Source organism: Mus caroli, chromosome 17 (genome assembly GCF_900094665.2).
Source record: "Mus caroli chromosome 17, CAROLI_EIJ_v1.1, whole genome shotgun sequence".
Lineage (NCBI taxonomy): Eukaryota > Metazoa > Chordata > Mammalia > Rodentia > Muridae > Mus > Mus caroli.
The window spans coordinates 20827071-20842136 of NC_034586.1; the positions used below are offsets into that span (position 1 = coordinate 20827071).

The 15066-nt window shown below is 47.2% G+C and overlaps 2 protein-coding genes across 5 annotated transcripts in view; one reads left to right on the forward strand and one right to left on the reverse strand.

Annotated features, from left to right (window-relative positions):
- Positions 1–10085, reverse strand: part of Cramp1 (cramped chromatin regulator homolog 1) — a 51505-nt gene extending 41420 nt beyond the window's left edge. For 2 of the 3 annotated variants that reach the window (XM_021149887.2, XM_021149886.2), the window contains exons 1-2: positions 9839–10085; positions 8007–8344 (exon numbers count right to left, since the gene is read on the reverse strand). In XM_021149887.2, the coding sequence (XP_021005546.1) occupies positions 8007–8343 (337 nt within the window). In that variant the 5' untranslated portion in view covers position 8344; positions 9839–10085. Of the gene's footprint in view, positions 1–8006; positions 8345–9739 lie in introns of all 3 variants that reach the window. The other variant, XM_029471204.1, reaches the window with a different exon arrangement.
- Positions 10086–10393: 308 nt separating this feature from the next.
- Positions 10394–15066, forward strand: part of Ift140 (intraflagellar transport 140) — an 86026-nt gene continuing 81353 nt past the window's right edge. The window contains exons 1-2 of one of the 2 annotated variants that reach the window (XM_021186052.1): positions 10394–11208; positions 13629–13806. In XM_021186052.1, the coding sequence (XP_021041711.1) occupies positions 13660–13806 (147 nt within the window). In that variant the 5' untranslated portion in view covers positions 10394–11208; positions 13629–13659. Of the gene's footprint in view, positions 11209–13041; positions 13168–13628; positions 13807–15066 lie in introns of those variants that run through there. The other variant, XM_029471007.1, reaches the window with a different exon arrangement.

A 15066-nucleotide genomic window follows, 5' to 3' on the forward strand; every position in this document is an offset into this window, starting at 1 on the left:
AGCTTAACAGAGCCAAACTGTCCAGTTACCAAAAAAATAACCACATAAGGCTATTTAAGTACTAACTAAGAATGAAAACATGGTGACACACACCTTTAACCCTAGCACTCAGAAGGTAGGTAGATCTCTATGAGTTTGAAGCCTGCCTGATCTATGTAGGTGAGTTCTAGGCTAGCCAAGGGTTGTATAGTGACTCTGCCTCACAAAATAAACAAATAACATAAATTAACAAAACATACTAAAGAAAAGCAGGTTCCTTAATCAGACCGGCCAAATTTCAAACAGTTAAAGACCTCAAATGGCTCATGGGCACCTTCCTAGATGGTACAAAATATGTTACTTGGTGTAGAAATTGCTGGACCAATCACTGCTATATTTACTACTCAGTATTTACTGCTCTGAACACAGAAACAAAGTGAAAATAGACTGCAGTCTGCATCTATCCAGCAACGTTACCGCAGGCCAAGGAGAGCTGCACAAACCTCCAGACTCTCCCTCAGCACAGCAAGCACGGGGCTTCTCAGGCACCTGCAGCAGGCAGGCTGTGAAAGCGCTTCCGGGAGACAGGAGGTACTTCCGTGGAGGACTCACAATTCTCAAACACCAGAATGTCTGGTACCCGGAGCACACAGATCTTCATACTCTGCTGGTTAGGAAGTGCTGGCTATCCACCTCTGTACCCACAATGGAGGACTTCAGAGCTACTTCTAGTTTCCCAAGAAACACAAGCTCTCCTCTCCTGAGTAACAGCATGCCATACAGCCACCCCTTCTGTGACCATTCAGGTTAACTCCTGTTAGTCCATGCTGGCGCAAGCATGCTCAAAAGTAGACACACAGCCTCTAAATCCCAGAAGCCAAGTGTCTGACAAACATCATGAGATTTCCTTGTCTCACTGTGACCTGGACAAGGAGAGTGACTGTAAACGAGAACTGAATTAACACCAATCCAAGGGAGAAGGAACCCTCAGGGCAGAGTGGCCCAAATCCTAATCCTAGGCACAAAGTTATGTCAGAGAGAAGGGCTGAGTCAGCAAGCCACTCCTCAGAGCAGCAGCCACTGTCCAAGGGCCTGCCATTTACTCTGAGATTCCTGGCCTCTCTTTCTGTTATTTCAGAAGTACTATATAACCTCAGGAGGGAAATTAAGGCAACCTGGACATTCAAGTACAAAAGTAAATTACTCCACGCAACCATTCCTAGCATGTACTATGTAGCATCCTAGAGTTCAAAAGCTTTGGAGAAAGAACAATAACACCTAGTCTCCCTTCAAAATTTCAGGTGAAAACAGAAAACATAAAAATAGGAAGAGGGGGGGGGAGGGGGGGGTATGGGGGACTTTTGGGATAGCATTGGAAATGTAATTGAGGAAAATACGTAATAAAAAAAAAGAAAGAAAAAAAGAAAAAAAAATAGGAAGCAGAATCAGGAACCCTGGTGGGCTACAATGACAACATCCTGGAAGAAGTTCAGTCCAGGAAAACAGAAAATGATCAAAGTGAGCAGGAAAACAGCTGAAGCAAAAGTTAAAAAGACAATACCTCAGGGGATTCCGGTAGCACTGGGCGCTTCCCCAGGATGCAGGGCCAAGGCTCCATAGGTGCAAAGGCACGTGAGAAGGGCAAGGCTCCAAGCACAGAGGGCTTTGTTAACAGTATGCATGATAAGTCAAGTGTCTCTGGAACTTGAAGGGACTTGATGGTATATACAAACAGACTCTCCAATGCAGAGTCCCCTAAAAGCAATGACAGGTTCCCGTTGTCCCAAGCTTAAGTTTGGCACCAGGGTTTACACAATAGAAGCTCAGTGACAGCTCAGGAGCGGTGGCGGCAGACAAGGGGCTGAGTATCGGCTTGGTCTTTGCCTCCTATGCCTTAGTCTCCACAAAAGCACACTCAGGCTCTGGAGAACCTCTCCCACCAAGCCCATTACCGTCTCTGGCCAACATCAGTACATCAACCCACAGATACCTTATTGCTACCAGGTCAGCTGTGCCCTACCAATCCCAACATTTTCCTCTCTATTCACACAGCTTGCCATTCCTATAGTAGGAGTCTCTAGAGCATGTATGGCTGTGGTTTCCTTCCCTGTTGCTCTGACATCACCTGAAGAGGTTAAAAGTCACTCTGGCTATCAAACAGGAACACTGAGAAAACAGAGTAGCTCCTCTCTGCTACATGGCTGCCCAGTACACAGCAAGCCTGGGAGTAATAAAAGATGACTTCAACTTTAAAACACACACAGACACTTGTGTATGACTCAATTCTGCCTTTATAATAAGTAGAGCTCGAAAGTCTCAGACAAAGAACACGAGCACCTAGTCCAGATCCAAAACCTCTTTTAGAGGAGGGAAACTGAGCTACAAAAGCATGAACACCCGAAGGTCACCAGGCAGGGAAACCGAGTGACCCAACTCCCCCATTGTAAATCCAGGCTTCTCCCTACCCCACGCTGCTGCCCACCTCCACGCTATGGTGTTACTATTCGTCTTGAGGTACTACCCTCTCTGACCAAAACATACTATGACAGCAGCTTTTATTATTATACATAAGGATTCTGGAAGGACAAAACTTGAAACTTGACCTCAGTTTGTGAAAGATAAGGAAACAAAGGTTAACCATCTCCCCAATCCACCTGGCTCACAAATTACAACTCTGAAAGATTTCTGTTTCTTTCTTTCTTTTTTTTTTTTTTTAAGAGGTACTTATTCATTCTATGTATATGAGTACACTGTAGCTGTCTCCAGACACAATAGAAGAGAGCATCAGATGCCGTTACAGATGGTTGTAAATCACCATGTGGTTGCTGGGAATTGAACTCAGGACCTCTGGAAGAGCAGTCGGTGCTCTTAACTGATTAGCTGTCTCTCCAGCCCCTATTTCTAATTCTTAAAAATACAAGCCGGGCGGTGGTGGCACACACCTTTAATCCCAGCACTTGGGAGGCAGAGGCAGGCAGATTTCTGAGTTGGAGGCCAGCCTGGTCAAACATGACTGAGTTTGGGGATATAGCTCATTGGTGAAACCGTAGGTTCAATCACCAAGAGAGGGAAAGAAAGTTGGGGAGAGGCCGGGCAGTGGTGGCGCACGCCTTTAATCCCAGCACTTGGGAGGCAGAGGCAGGCAGATTTCTGAGTTCAAGGTCAGCCTGGTCTACAGAGTGAGTTCCAGGACAGCCAGGGCTACACAGAGAAACCCTGTCTCAAAAAAAATACCAAAAAAAAAAAAAAAAGAAAGTTGGGGAGAGAAGACTAGAGAAGGGGAGGGAGAAGAAGAGGAAGGGAAGGGAGGCAGAAAGGGAGGGAGGGGGGAGAGAGAACAAGAACAACGTGGTAACTTCAGAGGATACCATTAAAATCTGCCATAATTTAAAAGAACATTAACTCATTGCCTTGACAGTCTGTCTCTCTGTGGCTTATGAGCTTCCTTCTAAGAACTAGGTACGTTAAATCCAGAATAGCAGGTACCCAGCTAAGTCAAGAGATTCCCAGACTCCTGTTCTAAGCAAGGTGTCTGTAAACCAACTCTAAGCTTGGCCACTCTTGATCACCACACAAAAAAAGGCAACCATATGGCCTGTGTTTGTAGCACATTAAGACAGAGACATTTCAAGGATGGCACACACCATCAAGGCCCAACAAAGCCACCACAGCTTACAGGATACACAGGCATAGCAAGAGGCAAAAGTTCATGAAGGGAACCCAGATTCTGTGTCTCTGCTGGCAAAGGACATTCACACCAGAAGCTGGCTCAAGCAGTTTTGTTTGTACAGTCCCAAAGGTATCTGAGAGAGACCATCTCTACCTGGGTCACATAGGAGGAACTCTTCCTAAGCATGCTAGTACTCAAGGACTGCAGTCTCAATGGATGAACCCTAACACCTACCACTGCCCCAGCCCTGTCATCATTAACATCCAAAGCTGCTACTAGATCAATATGGCAAGTGTTCAATAAACTAATGAGGATCCCTCTCAACTCTGATCATTCAATTAGTCCCCAAAGATGTCATTTGTACACAGCAATTGTTCTGTGAGAGATGCTGCCCCCCTTTATACTCTGAAGGAGACTTGGAGCCTGGACTCTTATCCCTTAGCACGGATCCCCTTCCTTCCATTGAGTCTCCTGTCCTCAGACCTGCAAGGCTCAGTGTCATACCTCAAAGGTTCTCCCATCCCTCCCACAAATAAAGAAATCACAACTAAAATCCCCGTCTCTATAAAACATAGGACCTCTTTATGGAATACCACAGGGATTTCCTTATTGTCTTCTATAGCCAATACCTTCTACCTCCATAGAACTACAAACTATTGGAAATATCTTCTGTTCTAGGTAGTTTTTAACATTGTTCTATAGTGATAAGACCATCGTTATTCAACCTAACCAAAGACTTCCATACTACATATGACAATAGCAATTTTCAATTTATGATTTTGCTATCTGAAATAATTTCTGACCAATCTAAAATAAGGTTTCAAATAGCAAGATGTTAAAACATTCTTTACTAGCAAAAGGCAGTCAGTCTTACTAGCAAAAGGCAGTCAGTCTTACCTACCATGGTAGACACCATAGAAACTATTCACTGTAACTTTAAGAGGAACTGAACTAGGTGTAGTGGTACATGCTTTTAATCCCAGGACTCGGTAGGCAGAGGCTGGAGCTGAATTCCAAGCCAGCTAAAGCTTTCTGAGCTTTCAGCTCAGTAGCTGGTGTTACTTTTCCTACTTACCAACTTCCCTGACCTTTATAATTTATCATGAACCTTTGAGTAATAAAGAGCCTGCAGCAGCAATCCATTTGTGAATTCAAAGCCAGTCTGAGCTAGAGAGAACTGTCTCAAGAACAAAATTATATGCAATTATACAGTCTTGATAGTTTCCTCTCTGCCTTGGGGTCTGCTACCTTCTGAAACATCACAACAGGTGGAGTCTTTGTCAGAATTAGGAATCATATGTTCAGGCTGTCTGCTATTGTAATGGATATCACAGAGGGTGTAGCTGGAAGCAAGACAAGAGTCTTTGTATATGTTAGCCGTTTTTTGTTTTGTTTTGTTTTGTTTTTTAAACCCAGACAGGGTTTTGTTGTGTACTCTTGGCTGTTCTAGAACTTGCTTTGTAGAGCAGGCTGTCCTTGAACTCGGAGAGCTCCGCCTGCCTCTGTCCCTGGAGTGTTGGGATTGAAGGCTCTGCCACCACACACCTGGTGATTTATTTTTCTTTTTTCTGAGAAATGAACATTTTACTCAGTACTTCTCCAGTTCATAAACTAGCCAACTAAGGAAGAGTATGGGGGCTCCTAGGTCCTAGCCCAGGTTCTTATGGACAGCTTCAGTGACTCTGGGTTTCAGTCACAAGAGGATCCTTGAGTGTCTCTGGTATGTGGCAGGACTGGAACAATAAGCAGATCTGTCATTTTTGACTTCAAGTGAGCTTAGGATAAAAACAATAAACTAGCCTCTACAGCCATTCAAGAGCAGAGTTATAGAAATGAAAAATGCCTGCCGTGAGGGACACTAAGTCTCTCTCTTTATCACCAAAAAAAAAAAAAAAAAATTGTAGAATTATACTAGAAAAATGTTTATTCAAGTCAAAGTATCTACTCTTCTGTCCTCAGAGGAAAAAAGCACAGCTCTGCAGAGATAACCAAACAAGGAGGGCCTCCCTCTTCTCCATAAGTCACTCTTCCCAAACTCCCATCACAATGAGACTTAGAAGATGGAACCAGCAAAGAAACTGCCACTGCTTGAGCTGTCAGCTCCCTTCACATATGCAAATCAGGGTTTTTTCCAAGTCAGAACTGCACATGCAGGTACTCCTCACTTCTTACTGACCTATGCTGGCCAGTCAAAGTGGACATTTCCAGTGTGTAGGAGAAATGTTCCTCCAGAGAGCCATTTCTGAGGGTTGGCTACACAGTGTGCTTAGGCATGTGGTCACACCTGATCTCTCCTGGTAGTAGATAGAGGTGACTGATGACTGAGCACAAGTTTCTGCAAAGCCAGCCCAGGAATGTCCAGGGCATGGTGAAGTGTATCTGAATGGCCTGTGCAGCGCACGAGTGGATGGCAGCTACCGAGAGAACTTAGCAGGAAGGCAGACACTGCCAAAGAAGCTGCCATAGGAAACAGATTCTCACTCCCTCCTAGAAGCACTAGGATAGCTTACTTTACTATAGCCACATAGTGGACAACAATCAGAACCAGAAGCACCAGTGATCTATGGGAGAGGTTAACGGGGAACCTCTTCTACTTGTGCAAACGAACCGCTCTCGTCATTTCCCAGCTCCCAACCCACTCAACACTAGCTTCAGCACCCTTGCTATGTACAGTTACTTATGAGTTAGCTGGTGTGCTTACAGGAACATATTTCTTCCCAGCAGCCAAACTTAAGAGGCATCAACAACTGCAATTGTTCCTCTTTTCTCAAGTGGGTACATCTTGGACAGAAAAGCAGATCTGAACGAACAGAGAGAACTGAGTGGTCAAGGCATGGCAGGTGAGGTACCGGTGGGAGTGCACATGCAGGCCTTCCTGAGGCACCATCACCAAAGTCACTGTAGACGTAGGAGCTTAGCACAGACCCCAGAAGCTCCAGCACACCTGTGCCCTCTAGTGAAAAGGACTTTACAAAACAATCAAGTTTGTAAACTCGTGTTCTCCTAATACCGAAGTAATAAACTTGTGAGGCAGCTTTCAGTTTTAGAAACATACAAAGTTACCTCATGCTTACATCTTTAAACTGGCATACTCACTTCAGAAATTCTTTTGGTGATGTCATGAGTCTGGATGAGGCAGAAGTGAGTTTAATGGGACACACCTGCGTCAGACCCTCAATTCAAGTTCTCTACTGGCTATTGAAATATTTTCTTTTTAAAACCACCAGAATCACCTTGGTAATTTAAAATCAATATTCCCTAAGAAATGAAAAATTTGAACTACTATAGTTCAAGTGCTGCTATAAATAAATGTTTTGGGTTTTGTTTTTTAAATACAGAGTCTCACAATGGTCAAGACCTTGCTATGTAAACCAGGTTGGCCTCGAACTCAGATCTACCTGCCTCTGCCTCCCAAGTGCTTAGATTAAAAGTGTGTCTTCATGCCTGGCTGTAAGTGTGGAGAACTCACTGAAAATTGATGTCACATTTGTTATTTTATTTTTTTAAAAAAGTGTATATAAGCCAACTATCAACTATATCGGTTTTGGCATGTAATCTTAGCACTCAGGAAACTGAGGCAGAACAATGAGTTCAAGGCATTAGTGAATTCCAGGCCAGCCCAAGCTATCAGCAGATTTTGTCTTTTAAAAAAACAGGCGGGAACGGGGTCGTGGGGGGCAAACTTGGTCTGAAAAGAATGTAAGAGCAAATTGCCTGCATAGGTAAAAACCAAGATGCTGAAATATAAAGAGAAAACCAGACAGGGAAATAAAGGCCTGTGAAGAACCCACATGGCACTTTTTTTTTTTTACTTTGGTAAGAGGCTTCAAGAAAGCAGTTGCAGTGTCAACACAAGACAGTTCTGTGGGCTGCCCCTGATAGGTCACCGTCAATTTCATCCAGTGGAGAGCCTTTCTGGTTCACCAAATATACCTCAGTTGAAACTCTAAGTGTCCCATTTCTCTGTTCTTCAAACTTTGAAGCCAGGAACACTTTGGTGGAAGATAGTAAGTCAAAGCCGGCCTCTGCCATCCCATCAACAGCCTCCCCAGTCCATAAATTACAAAAGCTAGTTCCTTTGTTCCGTTCCCACTACTTGAGGTGTGGAAATAGAGCAGGAACTTTCTCTGCCTATACTTGAGCTATTGTGCGTAATTTAAAATGGCCATCCATAAAAAACCGACAGGGACCCTTTGGGAATCTATGTCTCTTGCCCAGAGAAAGGACAATATCACTGCCCTGTATATTAATATTAAGAGGAAAGCAACAGCCTCCAAGGAATGGAAGTGGGCACGTGCCCCTGCAAGTGCCACCCGAGGAGGTCTTGTCAGACGCCACAGGATAGGTTCCCCCCTACCTTTTCCTCGCGGCCCGGAACCGCTGGCACCACCACTGCCCAAAGCACAGGGTGCGTCCTTCCTGGGCCTCTTGCTCTGGGGTCGCACGCTGGACCTTAGGAAATGGTGCTGGTCCTGGGGGCTGCCCTGCGGTGGAGACGGGGTGGGCAGCCCTCTGGGTGGCGCGGGGGCCCCGGAGGCCCGAGGGGTCTGCCCGTCCCTCTTTGTGCTGCTGCTGTCCGCCGCGTCCGCGCCGCCGGGCCCCTCTCCGTCCAGCGACTCCTCATCGGCGGTCCGCTTGCCCAGCTTCTTGAGCCCTTCCTCCCCGCTGCCGGCGTCGCCCAACTTCACTGTCATCCTGCGGCAAGAGAGACGAGGAGCGGTGAGGCGGGCGGCGGGCAGAAGTTTACCGCCGGCCTCCCAACATGGCGGCCGTTGTTTGTTCCAGCGCCGCCCGCCGCCCGCCCGAGGGCCCGCAGAGTGCTGAGCCCGACCGGACCGGGACCCCGCCCCGCCCTTGGATGCCCCTAACCCAAGTAGACCAACACAGCCCGGAGCTACGGAAGGCACGGCAGCATGACCTGGCCTCTGCGCTTTGGGTCCCGCTGTACCGCCGTCCCGCCACCACCTACCCCAAGGAGCCGCAGCTCATGGCCCCCAGCTTGATCCCGCCTCGCTCCCCGCACTGCCCGTGCCTCCCCTCTGCTCCCGAGCCGCGCGCGATCAAGTCGCGCACCTGCCTATTGCAACGGCCCGCGCTGCCCTCCGAGCCCCTAGTGCTCCATAGGCCAAAACTGCCGCTCCCTCCAAAGCTGGCATGCAAGAGAGAGATTCTGCACTCCGGAAACCTTCCCAGGAGGGAGATGGCCCAACTACACCTCTCATTCAACAAAGCCTGTTGCATAGAACAGGTTAGAGAACACCGGAAAAGTGACAGCAAACACTGTTATGTTCCAGTCGGATCTTAAGAATAGGAACTGAACTATGTAAACAATTCTGGAAACAACAAAATTCTTCCTGTACCTTCTACCACTGCCATAAGATATCGATAAGCAAAATAATAATTATCTGTAGCCAGAAGTTATACTCAGAATAAACTAAAGTTCAGGTACATTCCAACATCTTAAAGACAGGCTGTGTACATGATGAAGCAGGACAGAGAAACACGCCGTTCTTTAGCAGACGCTAGGTCCAACATAACTGTTGAAAACATTCCACTTAATAAGAAAACCAGACAGAGCAAGGTACCAATGATAACAAAGAAACAGACTGAAGGTAGAGACAGAGATGTAAAACTCGAAGTAACACCATAAAATGGTGCTGCCAAAAAATGGTGTGCAATTTTCCTGTTTGGCATTGATCTTTCAAATACTACCTTAAGAAAACTCTGGCACAGAACCACACAAGACACTACCCTACGCTAAATGATTTTATGGCACAAGACTTCGAACCTATTCACTTTTAACCCCCTCACCACGGTTCCCAAAATCCTGTCATTGTGCTAGGGAACGAAACCCATTCCCAGAACCAGCACTGCCAACAGCACCAAGCAAAATGCATCAATCCAACAGGACCCACTCGCCAGCGCGCTAGGCCGTGTCCCCAGGCACATTCCGGTCGTTCCCCAGCGGCGGTGGACTCCATGAGTCCGTCACCGAAACCCGTCACTTCCTGACCGTGGGAGGCGCGGGCACTGTGGGCCTCGTCCCGGCTCCACACCCTTTGTCCCATTTCGGGTGGGAGAAGCTCGCACCTTCCTGAGGAGCTGACCGCTGGCTGCACGCGGCGCAGCCCACGAATACCGCGGCCCCTCCGCGAATCCCGAAGGCTCCCAAGTGCAGCCTACGGTCACCTTTTTCATCCACGCTTCCCGGCAGCCTGGCTCCCGGATCCCGGGCCTCCGCAGAACCGACCGGGCCCGGCAGCTCCGGCTGCGGCGAAGCCGCGACGCCGGGCTGGTGGTCAGGTGTCAGGCGCGGTCACCAGGCACTGTTCCCTTCGCAAGACCTCTCCGTGGACTGGCGCGTGGCTAACGGGGCTGACGGCACCGGTGCTGCCGCCACTCGCCCTCCCACACCTGGGACGCCGCGCTCTAAACAGTTCCGGCTACGGCGGCCGCCGGGGACCTGAAGTCGGCGCCGGAGCGGGGAGGGGCGAACGTCCCGCAAAAAAGACGAGCACGTCCAGCTTTTCTGCGGGCGCGCCCAACCAGCTAGGCTGCCATTGGTCAGCAGACGTTACGTGCGCGCGCCCGCACGGTGTACAGGGGCGGGCCCGCAAAGTGGGGCGTGTTGTGACGGCAACCTCGCGCCCTTGCGGATCGTGCGTCTTTTCCGATTGGCCAACCGACAGCCAATAGGATCGGGCTGCTGGCTGTGATTGGCTGAGACTATGTTGACGGATGCGTGAGAAGAAATCACCGCCTCAGCAGGGCGTCTTGAAGCGCGCGCGAACTCGGGTGGGGACTTTGCACTTTGAAAACAGGTTTAGGACCATAAATGTATCGTAGCATAGTCCACTAACACTTTTCCTATTTGAAGCGATAAGGAAATGTTTTTTTAAAAACTCTAATGCTTATGCATGTGGCGTTTGAAAAAAGTATCCCAGTTCGCAGGAGGTCCCCGCCTCTGGTTATCCCCTTGGCTCATTGGCGTGGACCGTGCTACTGCGCCTGCTCTCCAGCGACACTCGCCGTTGGCTAACACTGGCTAAAGTGCGCACGGTCACCCAGGGAACCCTGTGCCTAGCTGCTGCAAGCCTCTGCTGAATACCGCTCGCAGCGGTCTCTCGAGACGTCAACGCGCCACACTCCGGGGCGGTGTCCGGTACTCAGAACGTCCCAGAGAAGCTCTCGAGCTGCGCCTACCCGTCCGATGCAATGCAACTAAGCTCCGCGAGGTGCCGGGTGATGGCCTGCGTGGGGTGGGCAGGATGAACTCGAGGAGAAAAGTATTAGGAGCCTCGACGCAGCATACCCCGAATAGCAAATAGTTCCACCCATCAGCGGAAAACCCAAACTGGTCCTAAAGTGGGCCTAAGACTCAGAGCTGCGCCGGGAGGTACCGACTGTCTTCGGTTCTTTCCGCCGCAAGTCGCCAGTGGTCGTTTCGGGAGGCATCGGAGGCGCGGCTGTCCCTCGACAGCTTCCGCTTTCTTTAGCGGCGTTGTCGGGGCAACACGGAGGCACGGGGAATCTGGCGAAGTTAGATTCCTATACCTAAGGTGCAGAGGGGTCTGGGGCTGGACTGGGGAGTGGCTAGGGGTGGGATGGGATCGGCCTGGGACCTAGAGATGACCTGCCAGGACCCTCTTGGTTCCTCTCTCTGTGCTGGCTTCACATTGTCTCTCTGCACAATCCTAGAGCCCCCTGCTGGACTTTTGAGTTGCGGCGTGGGTTCCCCCTGAATGCATTTAGTATGAAGCTGGGGGAAGACAAAAAAGCCAAAATCCTCTCATTGGTTAATCTTTGGGTGGCTTGTAAAGATAACATGACCTGACTGGACCACCTTGAACTACACTGTCCTTCAGTAATGTGTACACGATGCAGCTAGTGATCTTATTCTGGCCCAGAGAGCTAAACTCTATATCATTGGTCACTATCCCGAAAGGCTACTTAAGAACCCATCCTCTTGTTCAACAAGAGGAGTCTCTAAGAGGAGTATCTTGTCTTTAAGCTTACTTGTTAGTATGACTCCTTGGGCATAATGAATTTAACCAGCTTTCCTAAGAGTTAGCATGATGGAGGCACTTACCTCTGAAAATGATTGAGTATAAAAATAGTATAGCCGGGCGTGGTGGCGCACGCCTTTAATCCCAGCACTCGGAAGGCAGAGGCAGGCGGATTTCTGAGTTCGAGGCCAGCCTGGTCTACAGAGTGAGTTCCAGGACAGCCAAGGCTACACAGAGAAACCCTGTCTCGAAANAAATCAACCAAGTGGAAACAAGAAGAACTATTCAAAGAATCAACCAATTGAGAAGCTGGCTTTTTGAGAAAAAAAAAAAAAAAACAAGATAGATAAACCCTTAGCCAGACTCACTAGAGGGCACAGGGACAGCATCCTAATTAACAAAATCAGAAATGAAAAGGGAGAGATAACTACAGATCCTGAAGAAATTCAAAACACCATCAAATCCTTCTACAAAAGGCTATACTCAACAAAACTGGAAAACCTGGTCGAAATGGACAAATTTCTAGACAGATACCAGGTACCAAAGATAAACCAGGATCAAGTTAAAGATCTAAACAGTCCCATATCCCCTAAAGAAATAGAAGTAGTCATTAATAGTCTCCCAACCAAAAAAAAAAAAAAAAAAAAAAAAAAAAAAATACTCAGTATAAAAATGAGTATAAAAATGAGGATCAGTTGACTGGAAAAAGTGAAATTGGCCTTTTCTTGTTTTATGGCCTACATACTTGAAACTTGTTCCTGAACTAAAGAAATTAACAGATTTTTAAACAACTATTTTTTTTGTGAGCATCTGCTTCCTAAAGTTGACTTAATATCTTTTTAATTATTTGGCTAATTCTCATTTTAAAACATAAGTGCTGTGCTCAGAAGTGCATCATACGTTTAATCCCAGGACTTGGGAGGCAGAGGCAGGCAGATATTTGTGAATTTGAGGCCAGCCTGGTCTACAAAGCAAGTTCTAGGACAGCCAGGGCTACACAGAGAAACCCTGCCTTGAAAAAACAAATGAATAATAATTAAAAAAAAAAAAAACTTAAGCACAAGTGAAGGAGAGAATGAATAGTTAGAACCTTGTATAAAATGGACATACTGAAGCTGACATGTTGCCCTTTAAAAAAAAAAAAAGATTTTTATTTTTCTTATTCTGAGGCAAGATCTCACTACGTATCTTTGGCTGCCTGGAACTCACTGTAGTAGACCATATTGGCCTCAAACCCATAGGGATCTCTGCTTCTTCTGAGCTGGAATTGAAAGCTTGTGCCACCTTCTCTGGCTTATTTTTAATGTGTATATGTGCAGGCTGCAGAGGCCAGTGGGGCATCAGATCCCAGAGGAAGCTGCCTGATGTGAGTGCTGGGAACTGAACTCATGTCGTCTGGAAGACCCTCTTAACCACAAAGCCATCTTTCGAGCCCATGAAACAAATGAAATGCAGCTTCTCCCCCCTCCCCCGTCACTGTAGCTTGGTGATCCTGACTGCCCTCTACTACCTGTAAGTCATAGCTAGAAGACGGTCTTGGGCTTTTTGGTTTCCATGAAGCTGAATGCTGTTTTTCTCTGTAGAGATGTTCTTTGATGGGTAGTTTACTTCTATTGTGTTTTAATGTTTTCTTTGAAGTATGTGTATAAATTGAAATGATACTTATCGAATGAGAATGATCAAGAATTATTTGAACACCCTCCCCCCGTTTCAGTACTTGCTACTTGCATTCTCTGTTTAGTTCTCTCTTTGATAGCAATGAATTTTACTTCTTTTTCCAGGACACCGTGGGTCATTCCAAGTTTAAGCTTTTGCTTCTGATTTTATAGTTTTCCTTAGTAGAGATCTCTAACAAATGAATTGGCTTGCATTCATTTAAGAAACATTTTAAAGCTGCTACGTGTCTTTGTAGGTTTGCTTCCATTTTGTAATTCTGCACGTTGTCACTAGGGGTTGGTTTTCCCGCCCTGCAGGTTTCATCCTTGACTAGGTCTGTGCATCATCATGGCGCTGTATTTTGACCACCGAATCAAAGCTCCAGACACACCCAGCTCTCCCTCCCACATCACCTGGCACCCCACCCACCCATTCCTGGCAGTCGCATCTATAAGCCCATCTTCTGGAGGCAACGTAGACATCTACCTTGAGCAAGTGAGTCCCTGGAGCTATGTCGGCTTCAGCAGCTCCTGATTCTTGTGTTCTTTTCTCCTCCTGAGTCATGGAGACCAGGAGGCAGCATAACTCAGCACAAGAGTTCTCCTAATCAGTTCTTCCGAAGGGCCAGTTATTCCCAAGCATCAAAGCCACGATATCCTGCAGTTCTTTTATCCCTGCTATAGAGGTTCAAGAGCATGCTTACATCTGACCTCCTGTGCCATATATGCATGCCTTCCTCAACTCTTTGTGTCGGCCCTTTGAATTTTTTTGATTTATTTATGTAGTGAGTATGATTCTTTTGCCTGCATGTGTGTATATGGGCCAGGTGCATGTCTTCAGGGTCAGAAGAAGGTATCAGATCCACTGGGACTAGACTTGTAGATGGTTGTGAGCCATCATGTTGTTGCTGGGAACCAAACCCCAGGTTCTTAGGAAAGTCAGTAAGTGCTCTGAACTGCTAAGCTACCTCTCTAGCCCCACATTGACCCATTCGAACTACACTAGCTTCCTACGGCTGCTATAACAAATTGCCACAAAGTAGGTGACTTCAAAGAAGTAGAAAGTCTTTTTCTCACAGTGATAGAGGGCAGAATACCTGATAAAGATATTCATCAGTTGAATCACGAAGAGTTGGAAGTCAGATCAATGTGAGGAGGTGGAGACCCCATGTACAGCACAGGGGGTCAGATCTAAGCGTGCTCTTGAACCTCTATGGCAGGATAAAAGGACTGCCATATATGAGAAGATCTAGATCTTGCTGGCTACCAGGCCTAGCTCTGGCAGTAAGCTCCAGATTCAAAGGTGAGCTGACGAGATGGGCTCACAGTGGAGGTGCTTGCTGCCAAGGGCAATGAGCTGAGTCCGTCTACATGAGGACCCACATGACAGAAGGGAGAGCCAGTTCTCTCAGGTTTTCCTCGGATCTCCACACCTATCTTGACACACATGCATACACACATGATAAGTAATCTTTTAAACCATGTTTATGTATTGCATGTGAGTGTGAGCACACGTCTGTGTCAGGACCCGTGGATGCTAGAAGAGGACATCGGTTCCTGGAGCAGGACTTAGTGGCTGTGAGCCATCTGACATGGATGGGGGCAACTGAACTCAGGGCCTCTGGAAGAAGAGCAATAACTTTTTTTTTTTTTTTTGGTCAAGATTTATTTTATGTCTGTGAGTACACTGTCGCTGTTCTCAGACACACCAGAAGAGGGCATCAGATCCCATTACAGATGGTTGTGAGCCACCATG